Genomic DNA, 19,816 nt, shown 5'->3' with positions numbered 1-19,816 from the left:
CAAATATTTAAAGGCAGGGACTTGTTTAATCTTGCGATCACCCAAAGTCTAACTAAATTTAGGTGAACTCTTGCCAAAAACCACTATTTTAGATTTGGCATAATTCGCCTTCAGTTGCTCCGAATAACTAAAGTCTTGCAGCTTATTTAAAATTCTCTTAAGCCCTTTCCTATTCAAGGATAATAAAACAATATCATCCGCATAAATAAGGGTTGCAATCTTATAGTTTCCAATTGAGGGAGGGAAGTGATCTGCATGTGTTAGAACATTTACTATGTTATTAATGTAAAGGTTAAAAAGAAGTGGGGCCAACAAACACCCTTGTCTAACACCTTTGGTAGAACGAATTTCCTCCATCAATCTTCCATCAACACTAATCCTTACCCTCAAGGTGGTATTGGTATATAATTCCTGCATAGGGAACAGCCTGCTGTCGTGTAAACTACATGGTGACCACAGCAGGAACTAGCAAGGGGACAGAAAGCACAGTAAACATGCTCTATGGCAGTTCTCAAACTTTTAGCACCCAGATCCACTTTTTACAATGTGAATCTGTCAGGACTCACCGGAAATAATGTCATGATCTGAAGTGACATCATCAAGCAGGAAGATTTTTATCAATACTAAGCTGCAGTCCTTCCCACACTTACTCAGGAGTAAGTCCCATTTGCTCTCATTGTTAAAAGCATATATATGTTGTTTCCAGAACTCATGTGGATAGCAAAAATCACACTAAAGCAAATTCATTTAAAAAACAATGTCCTTTTGCTCAGGGATTTAAAAACAGCCTAGATGACCTTTTGTATTGCACATAGAAGCAATCAGTCTCTCTCTCTAAACACTTAGAAAGGCTTCACTCCAAGGTGGCAACCCCTCCCTTCCCTGGGAGCCCAGCAGAGGAAAAGAATGGAGGAAGTGATAATGACTTGCATTCTTTTACATGCTCAGGGGGAAGGGAGGAGTTGCTTGCTTGGGAGTGAAGCTGTGCTGCCTGGAGAGAGAATGACTGATGGATTGTCTACTGGCTGCCCTCTCCCTCATTAACAAGGTTATTGTAAAATGTCTTTTTTTCCTTTGATTTAAAGGGTCCTTCTCATCACACTGAGACAAAAACCTCGGGTGAAAAATCCGTGGATAATTAGGTTATACCTGTACGTAGTAGCCTGTTAAAAGTACAGATATGTAACATTTCACCAAATGCAGTCACATACCAGAGTAGCATCAAGTCTAATATATTTAAAAATAAAATATTAAAATGAATGGGGACCCACCTAAAATTGGGTCACGGTCCCTACTCACTGCTGGCACACACTGTCACAAACATGCTCTAAGGCATGTTTGCAGTCCTCAGTGCTGGTGGAGCACTGGAGCTCTGCTGCTCAGTGGTCGCACGGAGTGCTGGGTAGCAGAGAGGTAGGTGGGAGTGTGTTAGTTCCATTCCGTGACTAGTCGTGATTAACAAAAAACGCATTGTGCTAAATTCCATATAGTTATGCAAATATGCTGCAGCCTGACACTTGGGGCTGGAAGGAAGCTAAGGCAGCTGTTATCAATCCCCTCCCCTCCACTCCTTCGCCTTCCCCTCCTCCCCCTTTCACAGGTGGGATGCTGAGCTTTTAAGAGTCCAGTCCTATGTGTTTCTACTCAGAAGTAAGCCCCATTGTAGTCAATGGGGCTTACTCCCAGGAAAGTGTGGAGAGGATTGTAGCCTAAATCTCCTGCTTTGGCTTGCTGGGAAGACTTGTTTCTGTAGGCTGGAGCAAGAGAGCCTGCACCATCTCAGTGAGGGGGGGGGGATTTGTCAAACACTCCCTGGTTTTTTTTAAAGCAATCCCCTCTCCTCCCCCTCCTACCTCCCCCTCCTCAGCCTATAGGGAACAATATATTTCTGATTATCAACTTATTTGTGATTCTTTTTACTGTTTTGTCAGTAAACATTGTGGAGTCTTTCAGTGCCTTCCCAGTAAACAGCAGTTGTGTAATTGTATCCTGGACACTTTTATCTGCGTCATATATTGTTACATCTTTTGTGATCGAATGGGCAAACCTGAATGAAGAAGAACAGATTAAATGGATAATGGCTCCTTCAAATGTTAGGAAGTTTCATCTTTATGGTGAGTTTTTATCTGGAGCATATACTTCTGATTTTTCTGTGTCCCGATGAGTTGCAACAGTACTGGAGAGTGCTGCAGTTATCAAAAATACCACAAGAACTGCTTAGAGCATCAAAACTGATAGGTACTGAAGTAGAGGCACAGAGAGCCTTATCTGGAAGGGTGAAAGAAGTAAGAACCCAGAACAATGGTGACGTTTTGAGAATACCTACATGTTTGCTACAAAACCTTAAAGACTAGGAACTGTAGTACTTTTTACTGCAACTTCTTCCTAGATTCTAAAAGGAATCCATGATGGGAACAATGGCTTTTATGTGATTGTGAAGCACAGGTTGCCTGCCACATATTAAATGGTAGATTCTGAATTCCTTAATTACCTTTTCTGATTTTCTCTCCTTTGTTTCAAGCACTAAGTAAGGATTTTTGCTACAGAAAAACACATTTGTTTTCTTGTTAAATCAAATATGCTCTGAGATATAGTGGAAGAGAAAATAAAATTATACTTAAAATACAGGTTCTGTCCTTGAAAATGAACCATAGTAGCATTCCTTTGGAAGATTCAGAAAGTAGTGTAGATCTCAAAGAACTTGCTAATGCTCATATGAATATATTCCTATTCTTACTTGTGCTTAAAATGGTTAAAAACTTGTCCTAATCTTTACTTTATTCCATAACTTTAATGTAATAAAAGTATAAAATGGAGTTTCCTAGCTCATCTTTTGAAGATATTGTAGATTATCCCTCTTAAGACAACAGAAAGATAGAACAGAAATTGAGTCATTGCTCTCTGAAAGATAAAGGTTGCAGATTATTGTTGTATAATCACTTTTTATTCTTCGGTGGTTTCAAGAGGCTGTTCTTGGGTGACCGTGACTGGAATGGTAATAATAGAATTGGAAGGTGGCGGTCTTCCTGATATGTCAAATCCAATCTGTTTAGTGGGGGGTAGGCAGTCCCCCTGTGGCTCATCTGCACTGTGCCTTGATAAGAAGTCGGCTATCTTCCCCTCCAAATGGCTGATGTCTGAGTCCAAGCTTACAGTGTTCCCTATGAAAACCAACACCTCTTCCTTCCCACCCACTCAAGTCTCAGCCCCCTTCTTTTCAAACTTGATGAGCCAGCAACAGCAGTTCTGTGACAGGGGAGAGGGAAGGAAAGAGGTATCTCTCTCATTCTGGCATCTGGTCTGCCACGTGGTAGTTTGCTGGGAGGAAAAGTTCCACTGATCGTTGGGAAATGTAGACTGTCCTCTTTCCCTGACCCTGTAGCCTGCTGCTGGTGGCCTGGCCAATAAATCTGGGGGTTTCAGGCCTGGGTGAGAAGGAGTGGGGTAAGCAGCAAGAAGATTAGCTCCTTTGAGATGAGTATTAACAAACTCTTGAAATGTGTGACTAATCCCTGGATTAAGGAGTTTTTCTGGCACCTCTGCAGTTGTGTGAACACTGCAATCCTCTGTATGCCTACTCAGAAAAATAAGTCTGGTGGAGTTCAGTGGGACTTACTCAAGTGAGTGTGAATAGGATTGCAGCCTCAACTGCATGTTGTGATTGGCCTATATGGGCACGCTGGATCTCCACTTACCACTTCTGCTTACTGGTCCAGCTGGGTAAATAGGAAATTGGACATATTCCACTGCCAGTCATCAAGGCTAGGAAGCCCAGACAGCAAGGCCTCTGAGAGGAATTTTATCAGGGGGTACAAAGTTTCTTTTGGGCCCCTTCCCAAAGGGGGAGGGGGTAATGGGGGTGGATAGAAGGGGAGGGCAAAATAGGGCAGGGTGAGGGTGCTGACAACCAGGATAGTCTTTGGAGCCCAGGTCTACCAGGCTTCTTGATGCAGAGCTCAGGTCTACCTAACTGGCACATGCCAAGCTCATCAAGAGGGCTGGTTAGGAACTCTTGTCTAAGCTGAACCCAGACATGAAGGCAGCAGTGGCGTCACTAGGGTTCACGTCACCTGATGCGGGATGCCAGCGCTTCACCCCCCCATGCAGTGGGCGGGGCAACACCCCAGGTGGTGGGCGTGGTGATGTACCATCACTCTGCCCCCACTGGTTTTCTGGCTGTACCTTTTGATAGAACAAAGATAGAACACATTCTGCATGAAATTACGCATTGATTAATATATAACATGATGGTATTATTCATCCAAACTGTGATTTTAGTGATTTTTTTGGTCACACACACACCCCCCCGTGTCAACTTACTAATACCTTATTGCAGCAGTTCTCAAACTTTTAGCACTGGGACCCACTTTTTAGAATGACAATCTGTCCAAGACCCACCAGAAGTGATGCCATGGTGGAAGTGACATTATCAGGCAAATTAAAATAAATAAGAACAAATAATTAAAGTAAAACAATAATTAAATAAGCAGAAGCCAACCTTGTGCACCAAGTGAATTTCCTCTGTAGCCTGCCTGCAATAATATCCCCTCCTCCAAAACCAGTAAGGTTTTCAGCCCTACCCAGTGCCCAGTTCAATTTAAGAACTTCTGTTTAAACCAGATCACTGTCAGGATCCATCTGGCTTTTCAGGTCTCAAAAAAGTTCACCTTATCAGCTGAAGCCTCTGTTTTGATCCTTTTTAGTGGGGGGAGGGGAGGCAGCCTTCTAGAGCATTTGTGGAGCTCCAGGTGCATAGGATCAGGACCATTCTGGTAGCCTTGTACTCTCCTTCATCTGATCTTCCACACCAGCCAAGGCATGTTTGCTTACTCATGAGTAAACGTGACCACGAGGCTTAGTTGCCCTTTCCATAGGGCTCAATACATTCATCTGCTTGGAGATAGGGACTTCCTTCTCAGGTGTTTTGGGGGGCTGCATTCATTGGATCAGGACCATTGGATTCCTCTCAGCCTGCCCTTTCTGATGGACTAAGGCAGGTTCGCTTACTCGCGAATAAACACACGATACAGCTCACTTTCCATTTCCATAGCGATCCATGCATTTTTTGTTCTCCAGTTTTTTGGCCTTAACTTTTGATGGAAAGGAGATATTTCACTCTGGGTTTTTGCATTGCATTCCGCTCAAAATTCTGCATCCAACGGTATATAATATGAGGGGGTTACTCCTAACCACCGTGATTTTAGCACATCACCCCCCCAGTGTGCGTCACCCCCTGTGCGCATCACCCAGCGCGGCCCACACCCACCCCCCGCACCCCCTAGCAACGCCACTGGAAGGTAGAGAATCTCCACTCTGGCATATGGCTTTGTTATGTGACTTTCCTGTAATGGAGCTGAGTTTTAAGAGGCTGTAGCTGCTGGAGCACCACAGAAACTCCTGGTGGGTTAGAAGGGTCCAAAAATTAGAGGGAAATATCCAAAAAATGGGAAGATAAAGGATTTTTCTACACTGAGTTTTAGAGATCAGGAATTGTTCAGAGAATCGAGAAGAATTCGGTATGAACATTATAAACTTGATCTGTTCTTGTTTCTGTTCCAGATAACTTTATTCTCATAGACAAATACCGGTTTAGCTTGTACACATTAATTCCTGAAGGAGTGACCAAGCCTGCAGTAACAGATGGATTCTCCAAAGGTGACCAACTCTGAATGTTTTAAACTTTTTTCCTTGAGATACGAATTTCTTGCTCCAAGAATTAATAAGAAAATGTAGATAGCTTCAATTTGAAATACACAAATGTTAATAACTGTTACTTTAGAAATGAAAACCATATGTGAAACAGTCATGTTGACTAAGATCGCAATCTTGTCCATATTTACTTTGGAGAAAGTTCCATTTAATTCATGCCATGATTCTACCCTTCCCCCCCTCCTCATAGCATGCAGCCATATCAGAACAGGCTGTGCTGCATGCTATGGTGGGCAGGGCCAATCAGGAAGAGGTAAAGGAAAATATTTTCCCTTGTCCCTGATTGCCAGTAAGCATACTCAATTGCCACTGAGTGTTCTTGTTAGCTAGCACAAGTCTGAGGAGACAAAATGGGTGTGTTGGCAGGCTCTGGAAGGGATCCAGCGCAAGTAGCCTGTGCCAGGTGCCACCCCTCCTGGCTCCTGTACACCCCCATCCCTCCTCCCATTCTAGCTCCAGTCTTCTCATTCCCAGCCTGTTCCACCCATCCCACTGACTTACCAAAGTGCACTCCACCACTGGAAGACTGTTCCGCAGAGCACGTGGTTAAGATTGAGCCATCAGTGGCATTTGCCTCTAGCTAAACAAAAACATGATTTTTTTTTTTACATCATCATCTTGACTTCCCAAACCAATAGCCCAGTCCTATGCTCCCCCTCATCCCTGCCAATACAGCCACACCAAAACTGCCACAATTGCAGAGGAGACATTCCCAGAGGTTTCCTCTAGGTAAGGTAACGTTTGTTCCATTACCTGGGGGCAGGCCTCCAAGGCACAAACAGTTCTATTCAGACATGCATCAGTGAATTGACCAGCACAGGTACCTGTGAACCTGGGTCATGAGATCAAGTCTGGGAATGGGGTTTGTATTCAGCCAGTGCTGCTGCCACCAAACTCACCTCCTTCCTAGACCAGATCTACCCTTCTTCCCCACCCCAGTTGCTGTCCTGTCCCACCCCCACCCCTTCTCCCCTGCTGACTTACCTGGGTCAGCTGGCCAGTAGCCGTCCATTGCCACGTACAATACCATTGCAGCCTCCCTGTTGGCACTTGTTTGCACACTGGCAGTTTTTGCACTGCTGGAGATTTTTTAATGACTGCCATAAGGCAGTTTCTGCTGACAGAACAAAGAGAAAAGAGAGATCACCAAGACTCCAATGTGTAGCTCACTTAAGGCCCAATCCTATCCAATTTTCCAGTGCCAGTGCTGCTGTGCCAGTGGGGCATGCACTGCATCTTGTTGTGGGGCAGTAGTCACAGAGGACTCCTTAAGATGTGGGAACATTTGTTCCCTTACCTTGAGACTGCATTGCAGCAGCACCAGTACTAGAAAATTGGATAGGATTGGGCCCTAACTTGGGTGTCAGGATAACTGAAGTCAGTAAACATGCATAAGATTACATTCTTTAACTCTACTTCTGCAGTGCTGAGATAACTACTTCAAACTGTTGCATTTTTTCAGGTGGAACTGAAAAACAGAATGATGTGATCTTCAGCGTGATTTTACCTCTGGTTATATCGTGCTTTGTTTTGCTGCTTGCAGCTTTTCTGATCTTGCACCAAAGGTAAAATTTCATGTATGTTTTCCTGAATCTCTTCTTAGTGGATAATCTTTTCAATCAGATATTAATATAGGCTTGTTCTTATATGGAAAATAAGTTTAGCATCCACTCATTAACTTGAGATAAGTGAAAGTTAGTACAGATAAATCCAGGGACGAGCAATTTCTTCTGCATCATAGGTCTGTACAGAAACAGGTATGTATAGGCATGTCCAGTATAGAATTGGGTATTGACTTTCTGTTGCTTTAAATGTTGATATCAGAGGTAAGATCTAAGAGATAGGAAAAGCCCTAACTAAACTGTAAGCTAAAAGTTCTGCATTCTTGTCACATAGGCTGATGGCATCATAGCGTATGTTGGTGTCCAGCAAATCAGCTGTTGAATTTGGACTGGATGAGCTTGGATTGGATGTGATAGTTCAGGCTCCATAGTATTGTGTTCATGTGCATTTGCATAGCACTTTCAATGATCAAAATCTTTTTTTTAAACATTTATTGTACTTGTAATATTTTTCTTGGTTTGAAAAAGCTTGTGCAGTATGTTTGCATGACATACTGTGTTCAACCCAGAGTCAATCAGTGATTTCCATGGATGAACAGAGATTGGATTGTAGTTCCCAAACTCAAGTGGTAGTTTATTGTAACTTGTGTTTTAAAGCATAAAAAGTCCCTGTACAAATCACTGTAAAGTGATGCACATTGGGGCAAGAAATCATAATTTCACATACTGTACACTGATGGATTCTGAGCTGTCTGTGATGGCTCAGGAAAGTGACATGGGGTAGTGGTGGACAGTTCAATAAATGTGTTCTTATTGTGTGGCCACTGTGAAGAAGGTCAATTCCATTTTTTGGGATAAAAAAAGTTTGAGAATAAAACAGGCGGTATAACTATACCATTGTACAACTTGATGGTAAGGCCACATCTAAAGTACTGTGTCTAGTTCTGGTCTCCAGTCCTCATAAAGAATATAGTGAAACTGGAAAAGGTGCAGAGTAGAGAAACAAAAATGACTAATGGGCTTGGGCACCACCCTTATAAGAAAAGGGTTTGCGCATCTCCCTTCTGAGGAAAGGCTCATTTGGGGAAACATTTGGGGCTCTTCAGTCTAGAAAGAAAGCGCTGGGACAGTCATGACTGAGACATATAAAATTATGTATGGTATAGATAGAGGGATGTTCTTTTCCTTTTTGCACAACACCAGAACCAAGGTCATCCAGTAAAATTGAGTGGTAGAAGTGACAGAACAAATGTGAAGGAAATATTTATTTACCCAGCACATAACTCCTTGTCATAGGATCTTGTGATGGCACCTGGCCTAAATGTCTTTTAAAAAGGTTGGACAGGCAACAAGATGCAAGTATCACATTGTCTTGAGTGCTCCCTGAGGCATCTGGTGGACCAGATACAGGAAAGTGAGATACAGGAAACTGGACTTGATGGGCACATGGCCTGATCCAGCAAGGCTCTTCTTGTGTTCTAAGTCATTTGTTCTCAAATTCCCTGGGAGTTCAGGGACCAGGGTAAGTCTTTGTAGGGGTAGGGTGGAAAGCAGTGATGTGATCCTCAGGATTGTGCCATTGCAGGGGAAGAGGGGGCTTTTTAAAAACATAACTTACCTGCTATGGGCAACCCTGCAGAGAGCTCTACGGGGCTCCCTGGACCCCAGCAGCAGGTAAGTTACGTTTTAAAAAGCTCGCTTTTTCCCTCAGTGGTGCGGTCCTTGGGATTTCGTCACTGCCTTCCTCCTTAAAGAGAAAGTGGTAGTGGTTCTCCAGCTGTTGGGATGCGACCCAGCAGTTTGAGAACCACTGTTCTAAGTCAAAAGATGCCAGTAGATGTCTGCAGAAGATGGATACTGTAAAGTTGCTTAGAGGCTTAAAATATTGTTACTACAGACACTTTTGTGTGTTTTTTTCAGGGACTTTCAGTTGAGAAATAAAAACCTAGCTTTGTAGGGGTTGGGCCCAGCTACCTGCCCCCAGCCCCCAACTTACTGCTCCAGATGGGCCCAAGGGAGGAAGGGGTGCAGCAGGTTAGCCCAGGGAGTGACTTGGCAAGCTCCCAGACAGGTCTGGGGCCCTGGGAAGAGAGTGGCTGCAGGCACATGGCCACAGGAGAGTTACAAAGGAATGGGAGAATGGGCTGAAGGCCCCGCCCCCTCTTGAACCTGCCAGGGAGGGCAGGGTGGGGCAACCAGGCTTCCTCAAAAGGGAGAGGGCCTGTGAAGGGGAGAGAGAGGTGTGCTGGCAGAAGCGAGACACCACCTGATTGCTGGAAGCTGCACTCCAACATTGAGGAGGAGGGTGATGTGACCCCCCTCCCCTAGTGGCAGCCTCAGGCCCTTCTCTGCTTGACCAGTCCCAGGAGGGGAACCACAAAGGCGACCACACCCTGAACCTGCCAAGCCCTACAGATGAGTAACCTGCCAGCTGGGGCCCTAGCAGACCGGGGCGTGACAGCTTCAATTTCTGTTAAAAGTGTCTCGGAGGTTCCTGAAGTATGACCCACCTTGTCCGACACAATGCTCCTGATTGTGCTGGGGGGAGTCCGCAGAGGACCCTTCTAAGTCGCACCAGGCCAGGGACCCACTCTGCAGGCCTCAGAATGGCCTGCTGAAGCCTCTGAAAGCTAGTTCCAGTTTTTGGAGGGAAACCATACAAGGCCCGCAGAGGCCTGTAGAGCGGGTTGCTGGCCTAGCATGACCCAGAAGAGACCTCTAAGGCCTCCCCACACCTCTGGAATGAAGGCAAGGGGAGATAGGAGAGCCCTGGTCATGACCAACCTGTCATGGACTCATGACTCACACTTTGGGAAACTCTGCTTATGCTAAATGAAAATGGATTTTTTTACTAAAGTTTGGGTGTTTTTTTTTTACTTTTGGTTTTTTGTCAGATATACATGGAGTATCATTAATTTCCCTTGTGAAACAGTGCAGTTTGTAGGTCAGTGCAAGAAGTTATTAAATTCCATCAACACAGACAAAGCTAAAGTCTTATGTGTGACCCTTGCACAGGAGAGTGTACTTAGCATCAAAGAACTCTGATTGGGGTCCAGTCCTAATCAGCTTTCCAGCATCAATGCAGCCGAAGTTTAGCCCTGAGGTAAGGGACAACCTTACCTCTTACCTTGAGGAGGCCTCTGAGACTGACCCCCCCCCCCCACTGCAGGATGCAGCATACACCCCGTTGAGATGGCTGCATTGGCGCTGGAAAGTTGAATAGAATTGGACACATTGGGACTGATTTCATACTAAAGTAAAGGTCATAGAAAGAACTTACTGCACTTTTCAAACTCCCAGAGAGTTTGAAAACCGCAACTCTATACCAATGCATTCTGGGGCAACAGTAGAGGAGCAAGAAACCTGGAAGTGGGTCTTTAAAGCTCTTTTCCCACTGATTTGGTATTCACTGATTTTTTTAATCCACTAAGGCAGTGGTTCTCAAACTGTGGGTCGGGACCCACTTGGTGGGTCGTGATCTGATTTCTGGTGGGTTGCAAGAAGCTGGGGCAGCCATTTTGGAAGACGGCAAAAGACCTAGGCAGTGCCATTTTGGAAGTGGGCAAAACCTGGGCGTCGCCATTTTAAGCTTCCCGGCATTGAGACGTAACTAAGAGCGGCTTGCACGTGTGCAAAGAAAGCAGTGTGCTGCTTTTCCCCAGAAAGTGTGCTGCTGCCTTCCAGCTGGACTTCCCTCTGCACTTGGAGGATTCCCTCAGGAGGGCCAATCCCGGAGTGCAGGTTTGGATTGCAGGCAAAGAAGGACCGGGAGAGACGTGGACGAGCCAGCCAGGCTTCTGCCCACCAACCTTTGTCAGCTTGGCTGCCTTGATGAGATGGGCTGCCTCGGGTTTTAAGACAGAGCAGCTTCCCCCCCCCCCCCACAGCTGGACTGGGCTGGAGAGTGTAGGCGGAGATCTAAACACAGGGCTTGGGTGAGTGGAGGCAGACCCACGTGATCTCCCCTCTTGTGAGCCTGCTTTGAAAGCAGCATTGCCGCCCCCACCACCCCACTGCCATTTTTGTCCTCTGCATCACAACTTCTCTCCCTCTCTGAAATCGCCTGGAAGCCACAATCCTTTCCTGCCCTGGCTAGCACGTCCTCTCTTTATATCTTTGCTGGGTTGAGGGGGGATCCCTGGTTGCCTGCCTGCCAAGAGAATAGCTGGGGGGGAGGAGAGAGGGCAAGCCTGGCATGTGGGGGGGAAGCACCCAGGGAGAGTGCTGCTCCCCCAGCCACTTCTCTGATGTACACCCTTCCCCCTCCTTTCTTAGGCTGCAATTCTGTCTACTCTTACCTGGGAGTAAGCCCCATTGCAAATAATGGGAGTCAGTTCTGAGTAGACGTGCTTAGGCTTGGGGGAGATGAGGGGAAGCGTCCCTGCTTATCTTCCTTTTGAGGGGGATACTACTGTTTTTATTTCCTTTATTTACAAAAGCTCAAGCTACTTCTTGTATTGAGGTGCATGAGTAGGGTGCACTTGTTTCTGGCTAGTGCTGAGCACAGTATCAATAGCCACATCAATATTTGTTAGTTTCAAGCGCCATACAAGAAGTAGCTTGAGATTTTGTAAATAAAGACAGAAATAAAAACAGTAGTAAATAAATACACAAATATTTTGTTCCAGATGTTGTTTTATTTTTTGCTTGATAGCAATGGTAGTGAGGACAGGGAGAATTGGAAGAAGCTTCTGAGCTGGAATACTGTCTCTTGTCATTTACAGTTTGAGTTTCTAGGCAAGAACTTCCTGCTTGATGACATCACTTCCGGCTCTGACATCACAGTGATGTCACTTCCTGTTTGATGTCATTTCTGGCTATGGCATCACTTCCAGGTTGATGACATCATTTCCGGTGGGCCCCAGACAGATTGTCATTCTCAGAAGTGGGTCCTGGGCTAAAAAGGGTGAGAACCACTGCACTAAGGGTTCCAGAACGGAACCCTATAGGATAATGAGGTAAGACCTTTAGTTGAAGCATATCTCTATCACAATGGTTAATAAAAGAGTACGTTCCTTTTCATCACATGTTATCTTCACAGTAAGAAGCAGTTATATCAATTGTGTTCCTTCTATGCCAAACCATTACTTTATATGAATGTTTCAGATTGAAGAGTGCTTTCTGGGGTGATGTCCCAAACCCCAAGAATTGCTCCTGGGCACAGGGAGTTAATTTCCAAAAGGTATGGATTCCTGTTCTGCTACATTTTTTATTGATTTCTTTGTTTTACATCTTTATTCACTTTGAAAAGCATTCATTTACTAACAGAAAAATTAATTTAAAATGATAGAGCTGAGTCTTTTGACCTGAGCCCTGAAATTTGAATGCAAATACTTTTAAAGGCTAGGTTGAATGGGACCCTGGCCTAGAAACTAAAGCCATTGCATGGCCATTACTTTGATGAGAGAGTGCCAATGGATTCTGTAGCTACACAGCCAAAGACAAATGGAGGCTCCTAGGATCTGGTGTGAGTGGTGGCAGCTCCAGTGCACATTTATTAGCGGTGGTATCCTCAGATGTTCTGGCATAATCTCCTCACTCAACATGATAGATCCATAGAGATCCCCTCTCCTTAGGACACCACACATACACACATCATTCCATATGCCTTTAGGCTAGAGTTTCTCAACCAGTGGCACTCGTACCACCGGTGGTTCTTGAAGTAGTGTCCGGTGGCACATGCGGGACCCCCAGTGCCTGGCAGTGAGATCAGCAGTGCAATGTGACAAGCAGCAGTAGGAGGCAAGCAGAGCTCCAGCGTGTTCTTTTTGCATGCTTGAAAAAGCTTTCCCACCTGCCCAGAGCCTCTTAGTGGTGTTTGTTGTGTTACATCTGGCCTCCCAAAAGGGAACTGGCTATGAAATCATCACCAGTGGTACAGAACTGGTACTTCCAGTTACTTCTGGTGGACCATGCAAAACGGTACAGTGGGGGATAAACATTGAGAAACACTGTCTTGGGCTATAGATCTTGGTGAAAAGGTGTAGTCTGCAATTCTTTTCATATCAGTAGAACTTTGGTACAATTTTTTTTGGTAAATTCTGCTCTGAATCTTTGGTGATTGGTGCCATGTAGCTTAAATTGAGCTTTTCTAAATTTTACCATGTTTACCATAAGAGAGTCAGAACTCAGAATCATACGTTTTAAGTTAAAGCGTGTGCAGAAGAAAGCTACTAATCAGGAAGAATATCTGCTTAATATTTTTAAATGTTTTTCATTCCCAGTGACTTTTTATTTTCTCATCTTTTAAACATTTTATTTCATTTCATTTAAACAGAGAATGGACATTCTTTGAAGTCTGATCATGGTCACTGCCTGCTGAACCATTGTGACACTTCTATACAGAATTGTTAGAAGAATGTATCTATTTGCATTCAGAAGACAGGAGTTATTTACTTACATATCATGACTTGCTGACTTTGTTCATACATAATAATAGTGCTGGAAATAATTTGGTTCAGAAGTCACACTAATAGTATATGGTTTTGAAAACTCTTTCCATATTTCAGACCAGACCAGGGTTTTATATGTGTAAGAGAACACATAGGGATGGAAGTCAGAATAATTACTGGTTGCTGCCTCCACTTCTTCCCAGAAAACTTCTTTTAACAACCTGAGCTGATACTGTTCCCATAAATGAACCTGAACAGATAACCTGCAGTAAGGGACTGACTTAAAGAGAGGGCATGGGTAGAGGTGTTTGAAAATGGTGCGATTGTTTTGAAAATTTGTTGAATTAAAATGCAAAATGTGGTGTTTTGTGTTTTTATTCACAGGTGCAAGTTCTTATGCATCAATATCAGGTTTAATACCTTTACATTGCAGTCTTCAATGCAAAAACAACAAATTACTCAATTACATCATTTACAAAGACAACAAAAACAAACACCTCTATTCATGGAGGAAAGGGTCTTGATTTTGCATGCTCGGAAATTATAGAAATTATTATTTCATTATAGAAACGGTAATATCTAGCAGTCTTTAGTTCTACCAAGTTTGTATTTGTTTATACGGATTTATTTTTTTAAATTGTGTTTTGCCAGTTGAATAGGCATCTCACACTGTATGGAGTGTGTTTATCTGTTCAAACATGATTTCTAACCTTCTTTAAGCAAGTACAATTTCAAGAGTGCTGCATTTATGTGGCAGCACACTCAACTGAGGCACAACCTTTTTTATTTCTTCAAGTTCACTAGTATCTTAGATGAATTGCAGTAGGATGGGAAAGGTTGTGGGCCTGAATATCCGCATCTCAAGGAGAGAGAGAGAGAGAGAGAGAGATAGTGTGTTATTGTTAGGAAGATATTTTCTCTTTAACTTGCTTGGCAAAAAACCAAAAAATAAACACCTATCCAGTATCTATTACCTCAGAGCTCTTGACATTTCTGCTAGTTCTGAAGTAGTGACAATAAAATGAGAAAAATTGCTAGAAAAACATTTCAACATAATGCAAAACTGTCTGATCAAAATTCCAGAAAAAAATGTGCACTATAGAACTGTAAGATATGGAAATCTGTTATGTTCCATGAGTGTATGATCTCAAAGAAACATTTCTTAGAAATAAGGGGCATCTGACATCCTTATGCAGAAAGATATATTAAAAGATCCACATACCTGTTTGCTCTGTACATCTTCTCCATTCATTTTCATTTAATTTCATAGATATTAAAATTATCAGCATAAATATCCACATTATCTCAGAAAAGGATATTCTTCTTTTAACAGAGTGGTTTCTCTGATTTGCAGTCACTGCTTGGGGAATTATTAAGTCTCAAACTCGTCAGTTGTGAAAATTGCGCTTTAGCTTGACTATGTCAACAGCATGTTAGCATATAAAAAAAGAATATCACCCCATATGATAAGGCGCATTAAAAATCAAGGGTATTTTTTCTTCATTTTTATTCAGTTCAGTGCACTTGAAACAGAACTGTGATTTCAGAGGAAAATAAAATTTCTAATAAACTTGTATTGGGGTTTTTTGGACAAAAACTTTATTATTGGAAACACTAAAAGGAACTATCTTTCCCTAATGCAAGTTCAGCGCCCATGGGTGAATTGATCCCCATGAAGGGGATCCTCTTCTCCTCTTTCCCCTTAGTATGCATGCACAGATGTGCATGCACAGAGCACACCAGAAATTTACAGATGTGTGCACATCTCTCCTGTCTCTATCCAGCAATTACGCTTTGCACAAGTTACAGTCCAATTGTATCCCAGCGGCTCCACCAGGTGCAGTGGTGCCAAAATGGCTACCGCTGCATCCAGAGGCACAGTTGAGGCTGCTGGACATCACCTCAGGGGAGAGGGACTTTTGTCCCCTTCCCCTGGGGAAAGCCCCAGGCCTTGCAATGGGGCTTATCAAATCTGTGCTGGCTATTTTGCCAGTGTAGACTTGAGAGCCTCCGTGTCAGACTTTTCAGCCCAACACGGAGGATAGAATGAGGAGGGCTCCGCCAGTCCCATCCCCCACCATGGTTTCTATCCCTGCTCCCCCCATTCCACCCATTCCACACACCCCCATTCCACCTTCTCCCCCGCCCCGCTGATCAGCACTCCAGGAGCACTGCCAGACCTCCACGCAGCACTGAGATTCAGTGCTGACTGGTGCTGGCCTAGCACTGGTGGGCCCCCCCTCTCTCCCTCTCTCCGGGTGCCAGCCATGGATGTACCTTACTGCACATTTGTGACACCCAGCACTGGCGCTAATGAGGTTTAGGAGTGAGCCCTAAGTCAGATTCCAAAAGTGACCAGTAAGGAGAAGAAATTGCCTATTGGAATTCACTATGATAATGATTACCTATATGTACTATCTCCTAAAATTCCACAGAAATTCCAAGACCTATTCTAATAAAAAATGTATGTGTAATATTTATAGAGGCAGTCTAAAACGGTTTTTATTTTTTCATGGATGGGAGGGCTGAAAGAGTTATGTGTTTTTATTTCGAATCAATATTTTAATCAATTTTAAAACATTTTTATCCAGTGTAATCACTGTCACAGTGCTTATAGGCAGAACTTATCAGTGTGATATAGTCTATTTCTTCAAAGTAATATGCAGCATAATAAGGGAATGAAATAAAAATCACTTTGAGTTAAATGCTTTAAAGAGAAGATGCTCTGTGTGAAAGCCTAGATCTTGTTATGTATAGGATTGCAGCCCTAGTAATATATTTCAACATTACTTAAAAACACTTCACTGGGTACTGGATTGCACTTGATGATGTTAGTATTTGGGGCAAGAAGTTTCAGATAGCAGTTTTTTTGTGATTGCACTCCAGTCCTGCATCATTATCATGTTTGCATCTGTTTTTCCAGTAAAATAAACTTCATTATTAATAGAATACAAATAAATCACAACTTTCAGCGCAATCCTATCTAAATCCTCATGCAGGGGTGCCAACGCGGCATCTACTGTATTCCCCAGGAGAGTTTCAGCATGTTGAGGCTACTTTGGGGTAAGGGGACATTTGATCCCTTGACCTGGGATAAGTCCCAACAGCCAGTATGGGTCAACCCAGGATAATATCACTGGCACATGTACCAGTTGACCTATACTGGCTGCTGAGATTGCATGTATCGTCCATGATGATCCATGAAGACCGGTTGGGCCCTGGAAGGGGGTTAGGAATCAGAGGGAACCACTGATGCCAAATCTGTCCCCTTCTAGGACCCAAGTCACCCTCCACCCCACCCCATCTCTTCCCTATTCTGCCTTCCCCTGGCACATTCCACCCCCTGCATGGGCCTTCCTTGAACCTGTGGATGTCCCAGGTCATTGGAGCACAGACCTGGTCATTGACAGCTTGTGATAGCAGCCAAGCCATGCTCACTGGCATAGTCACATTTGTGACAGCCATAAAGTGTATTATGCTAGCAGAACACACACTCCACTGGCATAACTTGCCTATAGGATAGGCCATGGGGAGGATGGGAAGGAGGCGGGAAGTTTGAGAAACACTGGCTTAGGATATTAATGTTTCCTTGGTGTTCTTTTCCTAAACCCCACTGAATGGTGGTAAAATATTTTTATCACACTCATGCACTATATTGGACAGAAAATGTTTGACAGCAATGTTTTATTATTTTACTTGGTGCATTTAATTATTTTATAATCACAGCATTGTGTTTTCCTTGAAAGTAGTATCTTCAGTGTATCCAGTTAAACATCTAACTCCTATAAATGCATGTTCCAGTTTCATATTAATCCATTAATGTAAGCATGTGATGTACTTGATTTGTCCAATTTTTTTTTCCTGGTTTGACTGTGGCGGTCAGAGTTAGAAAAAAGCTCATTTATCAGCCACAAAATGCTGTTATGATGGAAGCAACCCTGCCTGCTTTTCCTTGGCACTGGGACACCCCATGGCTCCTGAGAGGAATTCTAGCGAGGCACAGTGTGATCCTCTGTGTTTTCCTTTAGCCTCAACTATCATTTCACCTTTCTGGACATGTATATAAAAGCCGATTTCCTATTTTTAAAAAAATATTTGTTAGCATCATTTAGGTAGGATTGGGCTGTAAGATTCCAGATGTTAGAAAACTTGTCTTTGAATTAAGAAAGCATCTTGAGGAGATACAATTGCTGTGGTGGTCAAGTGGGAAAGTCATTTGAATGATTTGAAGTATGTGGGGATTGCTTGAACTTGATAAATCCATTTTCAGAAGATGCACATATCAGTAATTAACTTCTGTTGGGCTGGAGAAGCAAGCATTTTGCACATATGGTCACATAATCTCTTCTTGGTGTACCATACATTATAAAATGAGTGAGCTTTGATAACTCTAGAATGGATGGGTTTGGCTGATCTTTGATTTGGAGATATTCTGACTATTGACCCCAGTTAAACTTGCTGTTGACAGCTGGCTAACCTGAAGTGCAATTGTTCTTTCCTTTCCCCATTCTTGTCAAAAGAAGATGCCATGCATGCATTCTTCCTTCTTGACAGGAATGGAAATCTGAATATGAAAAGCTCTGTCTCAGAGCTGTCACTTTAACAAATTATTTTCTTTCTTTGTATAAGCTCAAAGACTGAATTCAAAATTGAACTGAAGTTATAGTCCTAGGCAAATTGCTATAGTATCTTCGAAATGTGTGAAAATGTCCTGGCAGTAATCTTTAACCCTAATATTGTTGCCTTTTTATCATGTCTATATGCACAAATAAAGCACAGAAATTCATGACATCTGAATGCAATAGTGTCATTTGGCTTTTTTCAGAATGAATTCATTATGTTTCCAAAACATTGTCCAGGGTCTTTAAATGAAGTGCCAGTTTAAGTGTAATAAAATGAAAATCAAGTGGCCATGTGTTCCCCTTTTCCTTTCCTTGCTTTCTGTTCAATTCAAGCCATTAATAGATAAATTGGCATTAAAATGTGTCTTGTCTTCTAGCCTGAAACCTTTGAGCATCTCTTTCTCAAGCATCCTGAAGCACTATCATTTGGGCCTCTACTTCTGGAGCGAGAAATAGTGTTGGAAGATGTCAGTATTGATAACACAGTGAAAACAGAAGACAAACAAGATATACTAGCATTTGAGTCACTATTTGCAACTTTTCAAGACTTGGAACATGACTCAGCTTGCTCTAGTGGCCATTTTAATAGTGATAGCCTGTCTGATAGCATCCATGATGTTGAAACCAGTGAAGGAACTACAGGACAATCTAATGTAAAATATGCAACTATTATATGCAATTCTGTGTCAAGTGGGCTTTTGAGTGAGCCACCAAAGGATTTCAGCCATCCTTTCAGTAGATGTTTGCCAGGCCATGATTCCTTAGTTGCAGCTTCTTTCTCTAGCAGCTCTTGGGTAGTGGGAAATCAAACATTTCTGTTATTACCCAGTTGCCATCCAGACCCACCCCGAAAAACTCTGTCTCTTTCTGTTGTTTCATCTGAGGGCTTCTCTGAACCATCAGACCAGAATAAAATTTTCACTGAGGAAGACAGTCCAGAGAGGAACATGGGATTAAACTTAGGGATGAGTTCAATCAAAAGAAATGAAAATAACATTTTTTTAACTGAAAATTCTAAAATGATGTGTCACTTTCATACCAATGCTCTATTCAAAGGCATGAGGTTTCCTCCAAATACATCCTCTGATCTAAATCCCTTTATCAACAGATGTGAGTCTCCTGTTCAGACCTTTGTACCATACATGCCACAATTTCAGACACTGGCAATTAAACTGCATGAGTCAGCCAGTAGCAAAGCCTAAACACATATCACCACTTGCCAGCTATCTATGTTAATGATGGCATTCACATTTTATGTCCAGATTTAATATCAGCATATTCTCCTGATAAAGGGCCTTTTGCAAGATTTCTATTTGGCACAGTGAATGAGCACAGGTTCAGTTTTATCCGATGTTATCTGTGGGGTTACTAATTTGAAAATCATAATCTCTCCCCAAGCCCTTCCCAACTGCCTCACTTTTGGGAACATCTGTTTTTTTAAGTTAAAAAAAAAACACAAACATCTATATTTCTGTGGTGACTGTACTCCCTGCCATGCAAAGCTAGCATAGGAGAGCAAATCCACCCTTGG

The 19,816-nt window shown here is 43.0% G+C and overlaps 1 protein-coding gene across 1 annotated transcript in view; it reads left to right on the top strand.

The window, feature by feature from the left end:
- Positions 1 to 19,487, top strand: part of LEPR (leptin receptor) — a 60,839-nt gene extending 41,352 nt beyond the window's left edge. Inside the window, exons 14-18 of the mRNA XM_066624183.1 lie at positions 1,932 to 2,114; positions 5,560 to 5,655; positions 7,172 to 7,274; positions 12,378 to 12,453; positions 18,663 to 19,487. Coding sequence (XP_066480280.1) covers positions 1,932 to 2,114; positions 5,560 to 5,655; positions 7,172 to 7,274; positions 12,378 to 12,453; positions 18,663 to 19,487 — 1,283 coding nt within the window. The remainder of the gene's footprint in view (positions 1 to 1,931; positions 2,115 to 5,559; positions 5,656 to 7,171; positions 7,275 to 12,377; positions 12,454 to 18,662) is intronic.
- The last annotated feature ends 329 nt before the right edge of the window (positions 19,488 to 19,816 follow it).

Source organism: Tiliqua scincoides, chromosome 4, assembly GCF_035046505.1.
Source record: "Tiliqua scincoides isolate rTilSci1 chromosome 4, rTilSci1.hap2, whole genome shotgun sequence".
NCBI classification, from domain to species: Eukaryota; Metazoa; Chordata; class Lepidosauria; order Squamata; family Scincidae; genus Tiliqua; species Tiliqua scincoides.
The sequence above is the reverse complement of the archived record's forward strand: the minus strand, read 5'-3'. Positions and strand labels throughout refer to the sequence as shown.